We start from the raw sequence: 23,024 nt of genomic DNA, 5'->3' as shown, positions 1-23,024 counted from the left end.
ACCGTTTGTTTAATATGAAATGCACTCTGCTAAACAACACATTTGTACCGCAATTAAACCATTGAAACGTAAAATTCAATGATCAACTTCCTTAAAATCAACAAAAATTATAGTTCAAAACATTTGGATATGATTGCTTACGTTTGTGTAGTTCAACCGAATAAGGCGTACATAAAACTTAAACAAATAAAAAAAACATTTCACCTTATAACACATAAACAAAGCCAGTTTTAGCCGTTGAAGCACTTATTCTTCATTACTGTTCTTCCTTGTGGCCTGTAGCTTTACAACAATATGTAAAAAAGAGAGTTAAACTATTATTAGTTAAAAAAAAATACTTTTTTTTTTAAGTTCAAATTTTTTACTGAATTTATGATAAGGTACTACATGAATGCAATAATGTAGAAAAAGTAATGTCAGCATAGGGAAAAAAGTAACTGAGGGGAGAAGAATAAAGAAAAGTTGACTAGTCCAGTGCAATATGATCACAAACTCACACAATGACATCACACAGACAAGTGTTTTTTAGGCTTTGTATTTATTTAAGTTAAATGTATAAAAGAGCGTTGACTTGATACATTTCATGTTTCAAGGCTTTGTCATTAAGACAAAACGGACTCTGTCCCAATCGAAAGCCTCTCAGCCTTTTCATTCCGCCTGCCAGCTTTCAAAGAGACATTCATACATAATCCTAAATCACAGTTCATTCTACTGTATAACATATAGCTATTTCATCAAATAGATTTGTATAAAATGTAAAGAAATTTCATACAAAAGTGCAGAACAATATGTATTTACAGTATAAACTTTTTTTTTTTCCATATAAAATCTTGCGCGTGTGATCTACTGAACAGCTGCTCACTTTATTAAGAAGCGTTCTGCTTTGGCAGCGAACATCTGTGTGTACAAGCAGATTCAGATAAGGCACTGACAAGAGTCAAAAGACATTTGATCACTTCTGAAGTGCCACTGTGTTACAGCTAGCCACTACACCTCCCACATCAATCTCAACAGATAAAGTCTCATTTCGTCTTCACAAAATACAGCATTTCAGCTCCCTCTTTCAAACTTGATGTGCTGTCAAGTGGTGATCAGGTGAGCCATTCTTTTAGTGTGGGAAGCAAAGTAAAAGGCATGGGGGTGACTGGATTCACACTGAAGTTGCAACAAAAACGTAAATAAGACGTTTACTTCTATCTGTTAACATCAATGCATCTGATTTGGTCTGTACACTTCAGTGTGCACGAAGCTGCCATAACATAGTAAAGGCTATAGGGCTCTGAGGCGACTAAACAATCCAACATGACTAATACTGCACATTAACTTTTAAGTTTTTAACAACTTCCTGCATCTTTTCTTTGGCCCTTTCCTCTGTGGACTCACGGCCGACTGCACAGCTGGGATGGATGTCAGACTCCCAACAGTAACGTTGGTATTGCTTGATTAGACATTGCACACGGCGGCAAAAGAATTTGGTCTTTTTAAGAAGAAACTACACAACTCTGAAAGTACTTCAAACATGATTGAAATATAAAAATATCTCCTCCGTTGATTATCCTGCATGTTGGAAATGAGTCAATGCATGATATCAAAAGTGCAATGTTGACATTCCTTCTACATCAATGGGCTTATGAGCGTTATAAAAGTAGGGCAATGCAACCCCGTAAAATGCAGCAAAAACACATTCTTTCTTACAAATTCTTATTGTAAGGCGTTAGCAAAAATACATTTACAATGTTTAGCAATCGATAGAAAACACATCTCTTACATGACTTTGAATATGTTATTCACTGTCATATACATTGTTTTTACTTCTTATTTTCACTCACAGCTGACTCTCTCTGATGAGTGACATGCAGCACTGTCAGGTTCGATGTCCCCACTCGGTCACGATTACATAGCTACACACTGTTCTACTGCAGTAAATGAGTGTAAAGACCAATTCTGCTCTTACACTTTGGTCCCTTTTTTCCTGCTCTTGATAAAAGGACAGCAGTCTGTATTTGTGACATTGCTAAGTGGTTTCTCGTCAGTCTCCTCCTGCTGGGGAGCGCACTGCGATGCCTCGGAGGACTCTGCAGGTCTGACAGCAGTCAACCTCGCCTCTTCGTGGCTAATTTGAGTTGAGCTAGTTGGTGAGAGAAACAGGGTTCCTGACAAGGCAGACACTGGTGATGGACTACAGGGCAGGAAGTTGAAGTGTGCCCTGGAGCCTGGTGACTTTTGGGAGGAGCCCTCGGGGTGGGGCGGGCCGGAGAGGAAGGGAGGCGCCGCGGACTCAGAAGCCCTCGCAGGCAAAGAGGGGGGAAAGGGAGAGGGGGTCCCTGGGCCTCAGAAGCTACCCTGTACAAACGGGTGGCTGAGCAGAACGTCAGCAGTGGGCCGCATCTTCTCCTCCACAAACACTTGTCGTAAGAAGTTCCTGCAGGCGTCAGACACGCCCTCCGGAAGCATGGGCTTCGTGGGCTGGGTGGCGATCTTAAAAATGGCCGCCATGGCCTCATACTCAGCCCATGGCGGTTTCTGGGTGAGCATCTCCACAACAGTGCAGGCAACACTCCTAAGACAAAAAAAACAAAACAGAAACCACAGGTGTTGATTTCAGAACGTCTGATGTTATCATACTGGTATCAAATATTACCTTTATAAGTATTTATGTTTATTATAGAACTTGTAGGACAAATTCAGCGTTTACAGAGAAACATGTAACAAACAAACCACAAGTACAGTTTGATAGCCTCTATACGTGTGACACGCACACTAACCACTGGGCTACCGATGCCCCTGTAATAAATATTTCTCTTTTTTTTATTTGTATGTGTTGATATTACACTCGCATACAGGTAGCAACTTCTATATCTGAGCCTTTTCTGCTTTCATTAGATTGTCCATACTGTTTGTATATCCTTAATTATTAGTATATACGTTATATGGTTATGTTCCCACATTATTTTCTGTAAGATTTTAAAAGGCATACTGTCTCTATCTGGACAAACAACTAATCACAGCTGGGATATGTATACGTTCAAGTTCAGTTTTATTTGTCAAAATAAACAAAAACAGAGGGATAGTAAAGACAGATAATAACCAGTGCAGAAAAGAGATCTTATTTAAAGCCTCCAACTTAATATTGTTAGCTTGAGAGTTGCTTCCTGACATTTCAAACTGGTCACATCGATATTGCTTCTTAAAGAAACAGCAGATAATTTTACCTGCACTGAAAAATAAATATCACTCTTTTGTCCCCTTTGGGCCTCCTTACAGTCCACCCTGATGTTTTCCTTACCAAACATCAGCTTTGCGGCCGTAGCCCTCCCCGTTGATGACTTCAGGACTCATCCAGTAGGGGGTGCCAGTGACAGACTTGATTCCTGTACCAGACATGCAGATGGTCTGGATACGTTTGCTGGCTCCAAAGTCTCCCAGCTTCACGTTCCCTGATGAGTCTCTTAGGATGTTAGCACCTTGAGGAATGAAAACAAAAATGATTTCAGAGCTATCCAAGAGTCTCCTGAGGACTGAAGGTATCCTTCTGTCTGTGTACTGTCACAGTGTGGTTCGAAAAACTAAATGTACCAGTTTGGGAAAGGTACATTTTTCTTCCTGTTTCACTAGTCTGTGATGGTGGAAAAACTGAACGATTTAAGTCTTAAATTGGAATATGCCTCAGCACATTAAACAAATCAGAAAATAAAAGATTGGTTCAGCCGTCTGCTCCACGTGTATCAAACCTCAACACCCTTTTTCCCTCTCCTTGAGTTATTTTCTGACGTGGAGCCGAGTCTATCCTGTTTCCTCCAGACGCTCCACTTGTTTGATCAGTGACTAATGTAGGCTACATAGGTCACTGCTCAGTCTCCTCTCCCATTGAGGGACTGAGGGCTGCAGAGCAGAGATTGAGAGACTGAAAGTGTGAACTTCTCACTTTGTCAAAGTGTTTCCACTGCCGGCACATTTGTTGGGAGGATGTGAAAAGTCTAATAAATCACGGTCCCTCCATTTAAGACTCCTTGGAACGTTACATTTGCAAAAAAAAACTTTATAGTCAAATGTCATGGCTGTGATGCCAAGATCTGTCTTAAACCAGCATGTGCTGACAGCTTTTTTTTACTTTACACAGTGCAGCTCTTGTGTGGCGAAATGAACACACATCATATATAACACATGAGGAGCATTTTTAAGTGGAAAATCCCACCCACGTGTATTCCCATAGAGCCTGCCAGTGTCCGGTGAGACGTACTATCTTTTTTCCCCACCAGACGGTACATTTCCCTCTTCTTGGCTGCGGCTGAACGAAGCAGTGACTCCTAAAGCTGCGGGCAGGCAAACTAAAGCCTTTCCATCCGGTGTTGGACATTTTTAGCCCGGCTGATTTCACCAGCATGAAGTCCCTAATATATCTCAAAGGGGAGTTCAAAATAGCACATTTTTTCCAGGCTCTTTCTGTAGACGGCAGATGAGGAAATGTCGACTAGGATGAAATGAATGAATCAGTGGTGTTCTCAGTCATCAGTTGCTGCAGAACGATCGTACAGCTACGTTCAAACACTGCCAGCCACGTCCATGTCTCAAGAGTGGGTTACAAATCCAATTAAACTCCTTCCCTGACCTTTGCTCGCTTTCATTTTTCCTTTACCTTTGATGTCTCTGTGTACAATCATGTTGCTGTGCAGGTAGGAGACTCCTTGGAGGATCTGCCTGGTATACCTCCTCGTCACCTTCTCAGTGAGGGCCCCGTAGGCTTTGAGCTGGTCTTTTATTGAGCCCTGAAGACAAAGAAAAAGACAGAAAAACAGAGGCGGATGTGAGACGATGATTGGAGCTCAGAATATTTTTTTTATTTTTTTTACAAATTGCTGTATTGGCTGCAGTGTTAGCTAAGATTTTTTTCCACAGCTGTAACGTGAAAACGTGTGTGTATACTTTTTTATGATACAGAATTAATATTAGGGTCCAGATTTTAAAAAGAAAGTGAATGACAAGTTTCTGGATGTTTACCTGTTAATATGTTAAAGCTGCAGTGAGGAGTTTTTAGCTTGTTATTTAAAAACAGAACTTAATACTGACCCCTTTCTATGAGCTAAAACAGCAAATAAGAGCACCAGCATATCGGCTGATTATTTCTTTATGGGTATTTTTTAATGCCTGACACAGCATTGGGGGGTAGGTGTCAGATGAAGTGATTAACAGCAGAATCCAGATTTTTTTTATTTTTATTATTATAACAGGTAGATTCTTCATGAGTGATAGTCTCGACTGCTAGGAAAAACTTGATTTGTATTTGACTTGTATTTATTTATTTTTTTATCACTGAAAATCCCCTACTGTACACAGGATGAAAGTTATCAAGAGGGAATAGTTAGTTTTGTCCACAGGGGGGCACCAAACTCAACACAAACTGCAAGTTCCTCATAGGTGCTTTAACAATGCACCTTCTAAACCCGAACTAGAACTAGGTTATGTTTTACTTAACATAACGTTGATTTCGACACATTTTCTCTCAGCTGGACCCTTTTAAAGTTCTTTTGTTTTACCTCTCTGGTAACCTCGCTTAAAAACAGACATAGCTCATGGTTTGACTTAAAGGCCTGTGAACAAAATAGTAATCTTCTGATAATCAATGTTTAGCCCAATTCACTGATCTTGGCTTTGTATCTTAATATTATAATTAGTTTTAATGTTTTTACATTTGTTTTTTTTGTTTTTTTTATAATTAAAGGGCCGAATCAAGGTCAACATAATAATTTTTCCGAAGGGAGGCTAGGGTTAGGGTTAGGCTAACCCTAACTTACGAAACTATACGAGATGCAGTCCAAGATGATATCATGATACAGCAATTAACTGACATATTGCATTAAATAACATCCCAATATCTGACAAAAGAATTCAACATTTTTTTCACATTACCCTCATCACTTCCTAAAAGCAACCATAAGGAATCATGAAGTAGTTTATGCAGTAAGTCAGATCTGGAGAAACTGTTCAGAGCGTCGTATTATATCAAATTAACCAAGGAATCAAAAAATGTATCTCACAAGACAGGACAACATTAAACTGCTACACCACTATTATCCCCATCCCCAGTGTGCAATCAATCATTGTTATCTACAATAACAATGACTTTAAGGGAAATGTTGTTGCACAGTCACAAGAACATTTCCAGCTGAAGCTGTTTTAGTTTGTTTTATTATAAAAGCAGCCTCTGAGCAGATTTTGAAGCACCAAAACCAATCAAACAAACGTGCGGAAAGAAATGTGCTCAATTTTCTCCGACGTCTTGCATTTCCTTTCATTTCCTCAAGAGCTAAAGATCTAACACCTGGGATGCCACCCCCCCACCCCCCCCCCTCCCCCCACCCCCGAGGGGAGCTACAGCGTTATCGGTCAGCTACAGCGGTGCAGTCGTGCCGAGCAGTCACACACACCGACTTGACTTTTGTCACCTCCCCACCCGCCTCTGCCAGCAAACTCCAGTGTAACATAAACATTTCCAAGTTCCAGACAATGTGTGACTAAGCCGCTCAACACCACTCAGAGTAAAAAAAGAAGTCACAGAAATATTACAAACAGGCGCAGTGACGGGGTGCACGGGCGACAGTGGCTCATTAAAGCGCTCATTTAGTAAGAAAATGATCTCATAAACTGAGCTGCTCTGCTGACATCAGCCACAAAGGACAGGATTAATGACAGCTTTCCAGAATTGTTTTTTTTAAAGCACACGTAGCTTCTTTGGGTTTGAACTAATGTTTGTGTTGAAAGGTGTGTACGGCTAATACAACAATGTGACATTCTCAGACGTCGTTTATTAGGATTGCTTCCTTGATTGTGAGCTGCATGTGACGTCTCCCCTGCAGAATACGCACCCCAGGCATAAACTCGACAAAAATGGTGAGTTTCCTCTGTTCGAGATCCCGAAGACAACCGTAGTACTGAACTATCCGCTCATGACGCAGATTCTTCAGCAGCTGGATCTCACACTCGAGTGCGTTCACCTCCTGCAGAAAAGAGCGGTTGAATTAAGAAAAACGTGACAAAATTCTGAATTATATTAAAACAACAATAAATCACTGCCCTGAAATAATCCTGTAAGGGACTTATGATGTGCTCTCTCACCTTGCTGGTTTCTTGACAATCGGGGTCAAAGGGAACCTGCTTGGCAGCCAGCTCACGGCCTGTGTCGGCGTCATAACAGAGGTAGACCTCCCCAAACGCACCGCGCCCCAGGAGCTTTCCTTGTCGCCAGTTGACTGGCGCCCGCGGCGCTGCAGAAACAAGACACCACATGATGAAAACCCAGCAGTAATTCATTTTGTAGCTGAGCCCCCCAGAGGATGACAGATCCACTGTGATATACTGATTCAAGCAAACACTGAACCACTGAGGCATGTGTCAAAATCCACCACAAAATCCAACTCAAACTCGTGCAGTAACTTTAACGAAGCCAGACGTCAAATCCACCGCAGGGTCGTTAAATAATTCCCACCGCAGACCCTCTCAGAATGGGAAGCCCCTGATATCTGAGTAAAACCAAGCTCAGCCAACAGAAAGTTGACAAACCTCGAGAGAGCGTCGCAGCGACTCTCATCTCCACAGGCTCAGAGCAGACTGAGACTTTCTTTGTGGTCAGGGGTTAGACTGTTTGGTCGTGTGTGGGTGAGAAGGACAACAGAGACAGACACGGCGACCACAGACTGCTGAGCTGAGCTTCAGTTCAATGACAAAGACGGTTTGTGGAAAATGCAAACTGAGGACTAAATGATGGCAGATGTGAGCCTGTGATAAGATGAGGACAGGGAACTTGTGCCTACTGTGATTTACATTTTTACTGTACTTCATCTCCACTCCCTTTTACACGTTATGAACGGCACACAGTATTTATGCACATATTTCATGTTTTCTGCTAACCATAATGACAAACCACGTTTTGAAATCCAAAGTATTAGGTCAGTCTTTTATGAACCCATATCGCTCTTTTTTTTTCATGATTTTAGTGCAAATTTGTATTTTAGTTTAGATGTGGCTGTGCACCGAGGGCGCTGTACTATTTGTACAATAACTCAGAAGTTCAGTACGTTTAGGACTGCGTTTATTTTCTTTGGGTCTTGTTTGTTACTTCATTTAAAAAACTTTTTTTTCCACATCTTAAAAGCACCACTTACACTTGGCTGTCCCACGCTGGCAGCTTTTGTCAGCAGTGCGGCCCAGGGAGCGCAGGTCGCTGTACTGCAGCGTACTTTCACCATTGTAGCTCCGTGTGCGACTGGAAGGAACCAGCTGAAACAGGTTCTCTTGCGGCATGAAGCTGCGCGGAAGTGTCCTACGACCTGAAAACACACATATAAAGAGAAAGAGACATATTAATGACCGTGCACACGGACCATTTCTTCTCTTGTTTTTACTGTTCGTGATTTTCGCACTGTTTTTTTCTCTTCTTTTTTTTCATTACAGGTGTTGTGGATACAGTACAGCGAGCTCTCAGCCAAAGACTTAGGGCCAGCCGGAGCAGAGTGCCTCTCGCCACTCAGTCCCACTTCCCCTAAGACAGGAAGCAGGGCGCTGTGTTTTTATACAAGTTTGGGTTCACCGCAGGGAAACGTAAATCACTGCTAGCCAAGGTTAGCCTCTGAGTAAGCAATTACTAGCAGCTGCCTTGGACAGCAAGCCAGAACTTTATGTACCAAATCTACCCAGAGAGCAAAAGAAGGCCCAAGCGGAGAACAAGACTTTAAACTATTTAGAAAATGATGAATTTTCCACTGATTAAAATAAATGTGATCAGATGGGAGTGTCTTTTCTGTCTGTGTTGTCCTGTTTTAAATAGTGACACAATCGGTTTAATCTGTGCAGTCAAAGTGTTGTTGTTACTGCTCGAGCAAAGCCGGTTTCTTACGGTCTCCGTAATCCTTGCTGCGATTGGGCAACTGGAACTGGCGGGGGAAAGTCCCTCCTTTTCCATGGCGTCCTGCAGAGGGAGCAACGAAGCAGAGCTGTTAATATGGACGTAAATGAATAAGCAACAATTTCCACTTCATGTGTATGTTTTATAGTTAGCGTCACATCTCCAGTTGAAGAATAAAAGATAAATTGCTTGGAGCTTGTTATAAACACAGGCATGATGAGGAGAACAGTTTGAAGTGATCACATCTGACAGACACTTCATCGCTTGTGTTCAAATCAAAAGCAGCAGGATGGAGGACAGCTTTTCACACGCTGAAACAGAGCGGTTGTATCGCCTGGCTGCAGCCAAGTCAGAAAAAGTGAGAGCAGTTAATGTGTGCTAGCTTAGCCTTTTAGCGCTGAACCCAGTGGAGCAGTAACTAAAGGCAGGTGGGGAGCACTGCTGACGCAGACGAGCGCCGACAGTCTTTCTCTCATACACACACACACACACACACACACACACACATACATACACACACACACACACACACACACACACACACACACACTGAATGGAGAGTAGTGGAGCCACTCGCAATTGAAAGCAGCTGTTCTGTCAGATGACTGCCTCCCCTTGCGCTGTTTTTGTGGCCGTATCCCACGGAGACGGGAGTTATTTTTTGTGTTTGGCAGCGCGGGATGGAGAGGAAAAATCTACTCACAGGGAATGGTAAACAAATGCTGTAGCTCTCAGCAGGAAGGGCCACACAGCTTTTACATCTGGGAGGGAGAAGAGCGCGTGTATGCATGTGTTTGCACGTGCATACGTGCCCATGTGAGTGCTCAAGTATGGCTGCAGCTATATGAAACATTCACACGTCCAGCCTGTATATACAACGTGCATCACTCCGATTTTTATAAAATAAAAAAAATGGACAGCACGGGAGGTGGGTGCAAGGGAAAAAAATAAAAAATGACCAGATTGCCGTGTTATCCTCGTTTACGAGGATTAATTTGGCATTATCTGTCATCCTGCCGCTTTTGATCTGTGTTCTGAAGGAAAAGGCACAGACATGGAGCCGAGGGGACAGGGACGAGACAAGCAAGTGGGGGGGGGGGGCAGGAAAATCATCATAAAAAGACGGGAAAGGAGCAATGTCTTTTAGGGAGTGGAGTCTGAAAACAAAAATGCAGACAAAGAGGAAAAAAAAGGAGTGAGTGAAGGAGATGGACAAAGGGTGCACAGTGGAGTGTTTGTGGAATATAAAGCAGGATGTGATGCTATCACACTCCTTTCATCAGCTCCTGAGATGTAAAAACACAAGCAAGATTTGAAATATCTCCCCAAAATCCTATCCCTCATTTTAAGTATTTACTCCCATCTAATAATACCATCTCCCTGAGGGCATTTTTAATGAGAAACGTCTCAGCTTATCAGGAGCTGCATGAACAGAGCTTTAGTTCTCTTTTTGTGAATCTACTTGGGTGGTTATAATTACAGCACAATCAAAAAAAGTAAAAACAGATACAAACTTTAACATTCCTACTTTTAATCTCCCTGTTTAATGTTTGAGAGTTAACTCAACAGCACAGCTTTCTGCTGCAGATTCCGCCCGTCTTACCTTTGTATTCATAGTTGAGGTTCAAGTAATTATTGTCCCGGTTGTTCTGTGAGAATGGAGGACTGAAAAGACAAGAGAAAAAGGAGGGGAACGGTTGAAAATAGTTTATTACTTCATCTTCTAATTTCTCCCTTATCTTCAAAAAGGAGTCTGGCCGACACAGCTGAGCTGAAACGCCAGAAATAAAGCAGCAAGAAAAGCCTTGAAATTGCTTTGCATTCCAGCGTCTTTGAAATTGAAAGTTCATTTTTTTGTGGAGGCAAGTTGGAGAATAAACCTTCTGTCATTTAATGCGTTGGCGTTCAGGCCCCCTCCCCCAGCTGTCTGTAAGCCAGCCCTGCAACGCCGGCTCAACAGAGAGTGACGTCTCTGCTGACCGCAGGGCGGCGCGGGGCCACGAGACCCTGGATAAGGGGCACGCATGCCCGCTCGGAGGGAAAAGTTCCATGCACTTGTTTCCTGCCATTGTTCTGCAGCCTGGAGCCCAGATAAGCCTTGTGCAGGTAGAGCTGTTTCCGTCCTACTCTCTCTCTCCTTCACTCTCTCTCTCTCTCTCATTTTTCTCTTTCCCTTTGGATTACATTCAATATTTTCTCCCTCCCCCCCACTCTCCCCTTTTCACCACTTTTCATTTTCCGGCTCAGTTTTTCCTCTAATGCAGTGTGTTCTTGCTCACACTTCTACGTCTCCCACTCAGTCTCTGTTATCCTTCTCTCATGATAACAGAGGAATCCAGGCGTCAAGATAAGAGTTTTGTGGTCATGGCAACAACAAAGAAACCTGATTCCTTTTTTCCAAATTGGCAATATTGCAGGCAGGGTCAGTGATCGTTGCAAACCTTGAAGACTCAAACAAAAAGTAAACCAAGAGCCTTTTTAAGCTTCTGTGGGCAATTTCACAAAACATAAGATGATATTCAAGTGTGAACACTGTGATACAAAGCAAGAATAAATAACTGTGACCTGTAATATAACTTGAGTGTCATACAAAAATAAATCCACACGGACAAGCGTAATAAATCACACACTGCATGAGGGCTCACCTGTCCAGTGCTTGATCTATTGATTGACAGCTGCTCGACAGTGAGTTGTCTGCGCTCCCGAAAGGATCCAACATCTGGCAGATGTAAAAACACAAAGAGAATGAGGGTCACTGAGGATGCTGTCATGTCAGAGAGTTTTATGCCAGATAGACAGATCTTGAGTTTTACGCCTGTACTCAACTCAACAAATTGTGTTGCACAATTTGAAAAGACAATAAAGGCTTTCTATTCTATCACTGTCTTTATACAAGTTACCTTCTGTTTGATCAAATGTCCGAATCATCTTGATAATAATTGTAAAAAATGCTTACAAGTCACAGGTCTGACATTCTTAAAGGACCAAATTCGAAGTGTATGGCTTTTTCATATACTGGGACTGTCTGAGTTATAGCATGTTCATATTGCAACTATGAGTTGAGTATTTAAACTAAGAACAATGCAGATTGTACCACAAACCAAACGCTGGGTCAATCATAAGTCAGTCAACGTTCTTTTGTAGTTATCAATAACAGTGACAACAATTTATCCTCTGGATAGGCTCTTACATTCTGGTGCTGGGTCTCAGGGATGAACTCCCCTTCACTGTGGATGCTGGTGTAGGAGCCCTGGCGGGCGATCTGCTGCTGCTCCTCAGGGACACTGCCTGGAGGCGGGGATGTCCGACCTGTGTGAAGGGAACCTGTGAAAGTTTAAAAAAAAAAAAAAAGGGTGGACAGGTAGGAGAAAGAATGCCATGAGAATGAGGAGTTAAGTGCACGAGGAAAAGGGTAAAATCAGGAAACGGAGGAAAGAAGGAATGGAGGAAGTAAAAAGGGACGATGATGAAGAGAGGAAAGGGGGCAGAGGGAAGAAAACAGCATCATCGTATTATTCATGGTTACGAGTTCAACTGTGCCAGGCTATGAGAAATGATTTACAAAACCACACTGCCGCCACCTCTAACCTCAATTACTATGACAAACGCTCTGCCCCAACTACAGCAGTGACTGAATACTCGTCCTTGACATAGTGAGAATTGAAAGTCTGACTGTTGTTAACTGAACACTTGCACACAGGCCAAAAGGTAACAAGATGTAAAAACTGGCTGAATACCAGAATAAACAGTCTAATTTCTAACTGAAACTACTTTTCTTTACAGATCAGTGTCTTTCTTTGTCTTTCGGCACCGTCTCCTTTCCCTGTCTCTGCCATGCGTCATCGAGGTGCCCAGGCTCACATCACATCTTCACTCAACCATCCACTGTGACTGCTCTCCTGTCACCTCTCATCTGTCACCACTCCCGCCACTTCTCTCTCTCTCTCTCTCGGCCTCTCTGACTGGCAGCTAGCGGGGGAATCCAGAGAGAGAGAGAGAGAGGCGGTTAATTCTATACAATCTACATGACCAGGGATGGTGACAGCGCTGATGTTATTTAGGCAACGTGAGACAGAACGACGTTGACAGCCATTATGAAGAGCTTCAGCTGCTATGTGAAAATGAAAATAGGAAACAGTGTGCTGGTCATTTCGGCATGTGTAAGAGATTGAGTGAAGACAGAAACATAGACCTTCCTGGACAGACATGATATAAAGGGTATGAAAAGACCCTGACATGGGAGACAGGGGAGAGCTCAGTAATTCGTACAGCAAAATATACCTTCATGCTGTTTTACCAGTTTACAAGTTAGGAGGGACAACACAATGTGCTAGACTTTACCTTATTATACAGCCAAATAGTGTGACATGACAAGACAAAGGGCCTTTGGGTGTCTTGGCAAGAAATGAGATATTAATATTATTGTTTAATGTTAAATACAGCTAGAAATGTTACTTGTTAGCTAATTAGTTAAGCTAGCTAACATATTTGATTACTATTTGAAACATCCATTTCCAGTCTTCGTGTTAGCTTAGCTAATGTCAACTTAGATACAAATCAAACAAATAGATAAGTGGGTTAAAAAAATATTCTGAGTTAGCTCTATCCTTTGACAAAAACCAAATAGCAGCCGGCTAGTTACTGGAACAACAGGGTAAAGGCTACAGCCTCCCTGTTATGTGTTCAAAAAATGTTAGCTAGCTTTCCCTTTCTTAATACCGTATGGTGATAATTAGACATTTTGAGCATAGTATCAACACGTTAACTAATAATGTATCAAGGAGACAAAGCAGACAGAGAGCTGCTTTGTATGGACATGGAGACTTGTCCTTGCTTTGACCGGACATCTCACTGGCTGTTAAAGTTGTCAATTCCACCTTCAATTTGCATTTTTCCATTCTGACAAAGCATGTCCCTCGTCTTGTTATTAACATTCCTATGACAGCAGCATCACTCTCTGCTGTAAATTCACACTGACAGCCCACCCTTGAGGCCCTACCAGGTGGAAAACAAATCTTTGCATCAGCAGGTTTTTATTGCAACTCTGTTTTTTTATTTTCTACCTCCTCTCAGGAATAGAGATAGGGAGAAATGACACCCTGATTGAGCTTTTCAGTATTTTAATTACAGTCTAAGTTAATGACTGTGCACTTGTGTTTCATTGTGCCAGCTCACCTGTCGAGTGTTTGCGCACCCTCTCTGAGCCCTTGAGCAGGGAGCCCTTCAGATCTCCCAGAGACCGTGAGGACTTCATCTCGCTCTGCTTGTCCCTGCTGTTCACCTGTAGGTACTACAAAGAGAAAAAAAAACAAAGAATTGGAAGTGGAGAAAGAGAACAGGATTGGGAGAGGAAATGAGCGAAGCATTACATCATCGTCTCTTTACATCATCATTTCGGTAAGGAAACTTCCTGAAAGTTTAGAAAACAGTACCTCTGATGCAACTGACTTTTAATTTAAAAAGATGAATGAATCAATACAACCAAATTCACTCTGTCAGCAAGTGACAAAGAGTTTATGAAGTGATGAATGTTTTACATCAATCCTGTTGTGTTCTCTTACAGTGTCTCTAAGGATCAGTTTAATGTCTTAATAAAGTGTACACTACTGGAAACTTACATGGTTGTTCTTGGGGGTCTTTAGCAGTATCCTGAGCAGCCCATTGGTCCCTGTGCTGCAGCCTAACGTCAGCACTGCCTGATCTAGATCCTCCTGGGTCTTCATGGGCAGCAGCAGCTAAAAGGACAAGAAAACATACAGCACATGACCTTTAAGTACCCTATTATTACATGATGGCGCCATGTTCAAGCATCAGTATGCTTAAGATAGAGTGGTTGTGTTCATATTTCAAACCTTGTTAAGAATAAAAAATGTGATTATAGCTCCTATACATAACCCCCGCATACCTGCAAAATTTGAAACTTATATTCTGTATCCAACAGATGCCTGCTTTTTTTCACTACTCTTTTTCGTAAATCAAAAAAATCTTTAAATGTAAAAACCAGTCATTACTTGTATAGTATCATTTCATAACAAGTGTAGTCTCGAGACGCTATACCAGGGGTGTCCAAAGTGCGGCCCGGGGGCCATTTGTGGCCCTTGAGTGGATTGTTTGTGGCCCTTGACTTCAAATCGAAGAATCAGAAGATTTTGGCCCCAGGCCTCATCAGATGGCATATTTCATTCTTTTTTTTCTTTTTCATGTTAGCGAGGGAGACCTATAAAAGCCTGACTATTCTTTCCAAAAAACTAGAACACAACAGTTTCCCACTGCAATTAGTTTTTGTGTATTTACATTATTTTTTGAAGGAGGTCAAAATACAAAAAGTTCCTTCCAATATTTAAAAAAAAAAAACCCTATGGCCCGTGAGCGATTCTAACGTGACAATTTTGGCCCGCAAGAAAAAAGGTTTGGACACCACTGCGCTATACAAAAGAGAATATGGAATATTAAAAGCAGAACAGTCTGTGGGATTTGTACTTTTTGCAAGATATTGTATATTCCTAACATTGGCCAAGGATCTTAAAGCATGTCCACTTTTTTCTTCTTGTACCTCTTTTTCCATGAAGTACATGTCCATCTGCTGTCCAAAGGCTTCCGTCACCTTCTGCAGCAGCTCCTTGATCTTCAGCGGCCTCTGGAACGGGATGATTCTGGGAGGCAAAAAATAGTAACATAGTCAAGATGCTGGTAGGAACCAGTGTTGTGCCTGGCTTTAGCAGCTCAGACTCTATTATGCAACCTGAAGTTGTAATTTAGCTGTATTAGTATCTGACTAGCTGCTATACCTGCACATGGCTCGCAGCTTTCATGGTCTTCATTGTTTTACTGGTGTTCCTACATAAATGTTGACTGGAAGACCCTATAAGAGTCTTACCTAGGCAATTTTATGACTGTGTTTCTATGGTAACAAGAGGGAAAAATGGCCAGGTCAGCTGGGTCAAGGAGAGAAGCATGCTGATGCTAAAGGGGCATTAATCAATGGAATGAAAACAGACAGTGCCAGTCTATAACCCCCTACGAGGGCCTACGTGTATGACAGAGTGTGCACACTTTGAGCTTATCAGCCAGTGTTTGTAGGGAGTGTATATATGGAGGCGTGCATGTTTGTAAAACTCTACATGCATGAGTGTGCTTCCCAATCAGTGTGTGCATCGGTGGCTGTTTCAACACCACTGGGCCTCTCCACTAAGCCAGCACAAAGGCAGATGGGAAAGTTCCTGAGAGGAAAAAAAAAGCGTGTGTATGAAAGGGGGGGGGGTCTGGAGAGGCAGCAAAAGCAGCAGGATGTGTGTCTTTCCCTCTTCTTTTAAATAGTGACAGAGTGAAAGACACAGAGATATTTAGAGAAATTACAAGAGACAACCTGACAAAATAAAACAGAAAGAAAGAGAGAAAGATTTCCCCGGCATTTTTTTTCTGCTATCTTTTGCTCTCTGCTTTTGAAGAATTTGTAGCCTATCTCTTTATAGTATCCTGATAAAAGGACTTGTTTTCATCTCGTCATCTCGTCATTTCCTCATCAGAGGCCAAAGCTCTGCCTATCTTAATGACTGCTCATCGGCTCCCTCATTTGAGGAGAGGATTCTGGGAATAGGGAGGCCTGCAGATCAGAGGCGAACAGCAGCAGAGCTAAACGCTCTACATCTCTGTTTATACTCGCCGATGATGTGCCTGATAAAGAGCTGGAGGGATGTGGAAGGGGGGTTGGGGGGGGGTATGAGGATGCTGCTCCGAAAGATATGGCCTTCCTTCCTCAGTGCGAGCATGTTGACACACAGCTTCGCAGAGTAAAAAGACTGCTTTCACACATCCCAGCACACTGACTCTCTTCTCTTTTCCTTTTACTCTCATGGACACAATCACAATCAAATACACAGGGAAAGAAAAAAAAAAAAGTCTGGCCCAGTTCCTTTACTCTCTCTGGCAGGAGACCCTGAGGCAGAGCCGAGGGGGGTGTAGAGAGAGACACACAGCTCGGGTTTCCTGCCAAAAAACCTTCAGAGTTTGCCAAAAAAAAGAAGGACAGTCCGATCAGATTCCATTGTGAACATACAACATGGTTATCCTGACTCAGGGACTCCCGATACCTCGAATGCTGTGAACGCAGCTCTCCTAGACCTTTGATCTGTGTTCTCAATTAATCAAATGTTTTCACTAAACTTTACAGAGGGCTTTAAAATGCTCTGAATTTGTGTTTGAGCAGGTTTTTATTGCATTTGTTGCAGGTATAAAGGACCCTGAACCTACGAAGTCTAATCTGAGATGGATCAATGATCACATATCAAGTTCATGTGGCTTGCTCACTCACTAACTTGCTAACTGTAATATCTTATTTAGACGTTCGCTCCAGCAGAGCTTCAGTTTGGGGTTGTAGTTCTGTACCCGTGATGTATTTGACCTCAGCCTCTCTATCGGTCAACCAAATCCTGATGACAACAGCGAGCTCATTAGCTACCTATATGCCGACAATGTTTGCCAGCTGATTGTTAACATTTTTTGACCACTATAAACAAGTGCATCAGCTTTGTAGAGCTTTTTTTTCTGCTAAAAAATAAATGCCTACAACTATTATCAAAAGCTGTTGATCAGAGCAGATTTAATTAAACACATTTTATATGCACGTCGTGCAATCACTACAATGTGATATCATTCTTTTACACCTAGTACCTAATGGTTTCCTCCTGATTTCAAAAACAGGATCTAGATCAAAACGAAAGAGGCACTGCTCAGGCAAGAACAACAAAGCAAGAACACGACAACAAATGGAGATAAGTGTGTATTCAGAGTGATTTATAAAATGAATTAAAAAAAATAGCTGTCTTTTCTGTGAGAGGAGCTTGTGAAAAAAAAAAAGACAGAGAAGACTGCGATAAAGAGAAACACAAACTCAAAGAGACAGGAACATGAAAAACTTGTCTCTTCAACAGCAGTGGCCAATTAGAGCTGTGAAAAAAGTGAAGAGGCCCGACGTGAGACCATATTCTGCAGGATGAAGGAGCCGTTTCCTCATCTCAGTCTCACTGAAGCAACATCTGGACCGTACTCTGATGAGCTAAGACAATTATTCAAGTGCGCGCCGATCAATCTCCTGATGGTGCTTTTTTCCACTTGAACAGTACACTGCTGTGTTTAGGGGTGGTTGAACATGGTTTAAATGTGGACAAAGTGCGTCTCTGAACTTGGCCGTCTCCCAGGATGCAATTCTAAAGGCCAGACCTGGGGGACTCGCACATGTGTCCATACATGGCACGATGGAGCCGCCACAGACCAAACGCAGATCCACACCAAATAAAGCCTCACCCATTTAAAAGCGGTGCTGCTTATACTGTGGCCTAAGCTTTCAAAGTGCTCCAATGTTGTAAACAAACTGTGAGGCACCTTGGTGGAAACATTGATCGTGAGACCATCTCCAGACAGAGGAAGTGTAACCATGCCTCGCCTCTTCAGTAAGTCAGAATGATTTGAAGGACGGAGGAAAAGATGGGAGTATTAATTTGGGGCGTGCCGAGGAGGACAGGACACTGAAACTTGGCACTCTTCTGTTCCCTCTTTTCCTTTTTTTTTGTTCCCTTCTCAAACGGCCCATCCAATTCTGAAACACAAAACCGCCGCTGAATGTCAATGCAGGAATGTTTCCCCCTCTCTTTATGCTACTCTGGCTGTGTAACAGTGATTTCCACCAGACACAAAATCCCAGGCATGGCAAAGCATAACAAAAAAAAAAAAAAAGATCCACGCTGAAGAGGAGAAACTTGGACAGAGATGTAGAAACAACAATACAGATGGTTCCAACGTACCGTTTCTCTCTCTCATGCTCCAGCTTGACTCTTAAATCCTGTTGAGAGGAAAAATAACAACAGAGGGGAGTTATGGCGGTGGAAAGTTAAAATGATTCATGGTGGTGTGTGGGATCTGGGCTGCTGAACACATGACAACAATAAGCTCCACAATGAATTTCATTGGCTTTAAGCATTTAAGTGGTACATGGTTTTGTTGGAGAAGTTGGTCCTGTAAAACAAAGACAACCGTAACCTTAAACTCAAGAGATGGCAGACAACACTTTGCACGTCCACTATTTATAAAAGGCACTATCCGAGCGAGCAGGAATCTGGAGGAGCCTGCAAGTCTGCATTATGAGGTCATGCCGATAAACTGACGAGAAACGCTGAAGCACTGATGTCATATCAGTGCAAGCCATTGGTTCAGAATCAGGGGGTTTGTCCCCGACTCATAGAACAGGAAACGCTGTGCTCTGCACTGTTTGTTTATGTCTCATCATAAACATTAAGAGGATCTGCAAATTATCATTCCACAGAGCGAACAACTGCGTGAGGGGAAACCACTTCAGGAAGAGAGGCAAGGTGAGCCTGTCTGCTCTGAAGGTGCAGTCACGAGCTGCCAGAGAAACGTCAGGGGATCGTTTCTGAGGATTTCTTTACCGATCTCCTAAACAGATTCTTGACCTTAGATTCATTTAAGGCTGTCAAGAGAGATTGTTTTTGCAAATGTAGTTTATCTAGACAATTTATATAACATATTCTCCAACTTTTTAAAAGGGAAACGATGTTCATCTATCAGCACAACTGCTTTTTTTGAGTGTTTTTTTTTCTTCTTTTTTTTAATTTGCACTCCAATCCAATTTGTTGAATACAGCTCAACCTTTCATTATGGTTTATGAAATAATAATGTGTTCGAATTAGACTCTCAATAAGCTGCTTTCGGACAACTTTCACTTGACTTTGGCAGCTTCAAGTCCAGTCCAAAAAAAAAAAAAAAGGAAAGGAAAAAAAATCTAAAAAGGAATTAAGGCTGAGGTTTTTTTAAACCCTGAGTGACAGTTAAGCCTAAAAGCACTGCTGTGCCTCTGCTGTGTTTGGTTAATAAAACGTAATGGAGTTGAATGAATGAAACTCTCGAGCCCTATGGGTTTAAAAGGTGACTTTCAAAGTTTACAGCTCCATTACTTAATAAGGAGGAGCACCAGCAGTAAGTCAAAAATCACATCTTCTCTGACTCTGTTGATCCATTTATGATTTCCTTTTTAAATTTACCCGTTTCATATGTCTGAGTTCAGATATGACTCTTCTGGACTGACAAGTTTTCTTTCAATCTATGAAATAATAACAATGTTTGACTTTTTACATTATTAGGAAATGAGAAATCCTTCAGAACCAACATTATCAGCCTACTTCAGGACTCTGGATGTAGTATCTCTTTAAATGCAGTATAGCTGGACGCCATGCGTACCTGCTTGTAGAGTAAGGTTCTGTTCTTCGGTTTGTGGCTGTTGTGCTGTTGGGTGTAGCAGCGACCCAGCGCTGCCAGGTCCTTCATGATGGAGTTCAGCGCCTCCTCGTCATCTGAGAGACAGAAAACACACACGTAAGTGGTTTCAAACCACTTTCGCTCCTTTCGAGGTTCAAAAAGCAGGAACTGAAATGTAATGAAATGTTGCTTCCATAATTCTTGATGAAAAGACACAGCTTCTCTGTGCTGTGCTAAATCTTTGTGTCCCTCTTTCATCCACACGTTCCCTGATTTTGACATTTTGTCTGGGTGAAGAGTTCTGATGCTATGAAGTCATTCTGATCACTCTGAAGCTCTGCATGGTCTGCATGCAAAAAATGAGAAGGAGCAAAGGTGCTTCATTATGCAGCGTGTGTCTGCTGCCTGTCATGGTGTGTGTGTGTGTGTGTGTGTGTGTGTGTGTGTGTGTGTGTGTGTGTGTGTGTGTGTGTGTGTGTGTGTGTGTGTGTGGCGGGAGAGAGGGGGGAGGAGGGGGAGCGGTCGTTTGTGTCTAGCCTGGAGCTTTGGTCCTAAACATTTAAATCGATGGAGAGACTTCAGGAGCATAATTCATTAGATCACATTTTGTTGAGTTTAATCAGACTGACATTGACCTTTATTTTTATTTATTTTTTTTGCCATCAAACACGACTAAACAGAAGTGTCTGTAGGCTTCGAACATGAACCGTGCTGTTGACTTTGACAGAAAAAGTCGAGTGCGTCTCATACTCATAATTGGCTCCTTAAAGGGACAGGGCGGATAGTTCATTAAAAACCTTCAACTTCATTCAGAAAAAACACTCGGCATCTTCACAGTTCTCCACTTCTTTTCTCTCGCTTTGCACGTTTCGCCGCACGCGCTCACAAACGCACCCTCTCCTGTGTAAAGGGGGCAATCATGCAGATGAGCATGTCAGGCATTACCATATCAAGAGACTTTAATAGAACCAATTATCCGAGTGCAGTGATTACAAAATAAAGAGGAGGTCGTTGACCTCGGCTCCTGTCGGCCTCTCACATGAGCCCCCTGGTGCATTCATTATAACAACACGCGCACACACACACATCTCGCTCACAAGGAAACCAGGCCAGGTGTGTGCTCTGCAACGCAAACAGCACCTGCAGGAAAGACTGCATTCTTCGAAATAAAAGAGAGCTGTGTGTTTGAAACACCTCTGGGAATGTTATTCACAGAGCGTGTGTGTGTTATGATAGTGCGGGCAGCAGATGGGCTCTGAGGTGCCATTTGATCTCGATCCCTGCGACACAGTGCTCGTGGCCAGCTGTTAGCCGACAGAGAGGCCGGGTCAGTTAAGGTTCACCCGGGGGACGCAGACACAAAAACACAAACTAACCGACTCCTTTCTCAATCTCGTTACTGACCATCAAATCTCAGATTCTCTCTCGATGCTGAATCCATGTAATACCGGTGATCTCTTTGCCTCCCTTTTATAAACCAAGTTCCAAAACACCTGTCTGAGTTACGTGACCTTTTGGACAATGTCTCCCTCCCACTCCATGACGTGCTAACAAAGCCACATCCAGGGCGAGACTGGTACTCTGTCTGTCCCTGGACTCCTGTCACCCTTTACAACTGTAAACTCCTCCATTGAACAGTATATCATGTATTTTCATTGACTCTAAGTCTAACATTGAGCCTGATGTGTAATATCTCTCCTGCTCACTACTGTGTTTTCTTTATATTATTTATTTCTTCAGTTTGTATTATGAATGCTTTCGTACATGGCTTCATTTCATCAAACACTGGCTTTTTTCACTCTCATTTTTATTCCATATTTCTGTATATAATGTTGTACTTTTACATATATTGTGTAAAAAAGAAGCCATAACAACCAAGTGTCTCTGATAATTAAAGTATTTCTCCTTCTGATCTGTTAATCTCACCTGGTGGCAAACATTAGAATCCTTCTTTATGTAAAACAAAACAAAAAAAACAGTTTTTGCTTTACAAACTGTATTAACTATCCAAAATAGTAATCCTGATCATAATCCGGATTCAGGAATCCACTGTCAGATCTGCATGTTTATGGTTTTCTTAATGAAAAAAAAAAAAACTGCACCTGAAATTACAATCAGGTGTCAATACAATCATCATGAATAATTTGCCACATTTGTTTCTACTCAGGTCAATGATTTTAGAGAAGAATTTTAGAGGAAGTTTCTGCAGAATTGGAAAATATTCCATTTATTTAAAGATTTATTTTGGGCATTTCTGCCTTTATTATAGAGGGAGGACAGTGGACAAATGGATATCAGGCAGAGAGAGTGGGGATCGACATGCGAGAAAAGGAGCCACAGGCCGGACGTGAGCCCGAGCCGCCCGCGTGGGGACTATAGCCTCGCTGCATGGGGACGTGCACGCTGCCACAGCGCCACCAGCGCCCCAAAATATTCCATTTTAAGATGCTGTCAGTTGTCTAAAACGTGGATGAATATATTCAGTTAATGTGTCGGTGAAATCAAAAAAGCGATGTAAAAACAGCAGCAGCACATTTATTATTCAGCTGCTCTCCCTTGAATGTATTTTTCACAGGATCCTACCAGGCATTCAGGCAACCCTCCACACCATCAAGCCAGCGAACATTAGCAGATGTTCAACCACATCAGCAGCTCACCACACAGGGAGAGGTCCTGTTTGGAAAAGCCATTGATAGCAGCAGGAGTAAAGTGAGGAATGACCGGCACACTCCCTCCTCTTATAGAGGAGCTAAATAAGGCTAAGAGATAACACAAGTTACACCCACAGTGCAGACAGGTAGGAGGACTTACATTCCTGAATATGTAACTTAAAATGCAATAAAAACAAACCTTAATG

General features: G+C 42.3%; 2 protein-coding genes across 3 annotated transcripts in view; one reads left to right on the top strand and one right to left on the bottom strand.

Annotated features, from left to right (window-relative positions):
- The window catches only part of inhbaa (inhibin subunit beta Aa), a 267,804-nt gene extending 248,291 nt beyond the window's left edge, over window positions 1-19,513 (top strand). The window contains exon 3 of the transcript XR_013780621.1: window positions 19,500-19,513. The gene's annotated coding sequence lies outside the window, so the exon portion shown is untranslated. The remainder of the gene's footprint in view (window positions 1-19,499) is intronic.
- The window catches only part of map3k22 (mitogen-activated protein kinase kinase kinase 22), a 38,613-nt gene continuing 16,108 nt past the window's right edge, over window positions 520-23,024 (bottom strand). Inside the window, exons 4-18 of one of the 2 annotated variants that reach the window (XM_079361756.1) lie at window positions 20,150-20,262; window positions 18,700-18,737; window positions 15,453-15,552; window positions 14,518-14,634; window positions 14,075-14,189; window positions 12,090-12,223; window positions 11,545-11,618; window positions 10,503-10,564; window positions 8,891-8,962; window positions 8,160-8,324; window positions 7,114-7,262; window positions 6,864-6,995; window positions 4,637-4,766; window positions 3,287-3,464; window positions 520-2,560 (exon numbers count right to left, since the gene is read on the bottom strand). In XM_079361756.1, coding sequence (XP_079217882.1) covers window positions 2,332-2,560; window positions 3,287-3,464; window positions 4,637-4,766; window positions 6,864-6,995; window positions 7,114-7,262; window positions 8,160-8,324; window positions 8,891-8,962; window positions 10,503-10,564; window positions 11,545-11,618; window positions 12,090-12,223; window positions 14,075-14,189; window positions 14,518-14,634; window positions 15,453-15,552; window positions 18,700-18,737; window positions 20,150-20,262 — 1,808 coding nt within the window. In that variant the 3' untranslated portion in view covers window positions 520-2,331. The remainder of the gene's footprint in view (window positions 2,561-3,286; window positions 3,465-4,636; window positions 4,767-6,863; window positions 6,996-7,113; window positions 7,263-8,159; window positions 8,325-8,890; window positions 8,963-10,502; window positions 10,565-11,544; window positions 11,619-12,089; window positions 12,224-14,074; window positions 14,190-14,517; window positions 14,635-15,452; window positions 15,553-18,699; window positions 18,738-20,149; window positions 20,263-23,024) is intronic. The other variant, XM_079361757.1, reaches the window with a different exon arrangement.

This window comes from Symphodus melops (assembly GCF_947650265.1).
Source record: "Symphodus melops genome assembly, chromosome: 14".
NCBI classification, from domain to species: Eukaryota; Metazoa; Chordata; class Actinopteri; order Labriformes; family Labridae; genus Symphodus; species Symphodus melops.
Note: the sequence above shows the minus strand (reverse complement) of the source record. Positions and strands in the feature narration are given on the sequence as shown.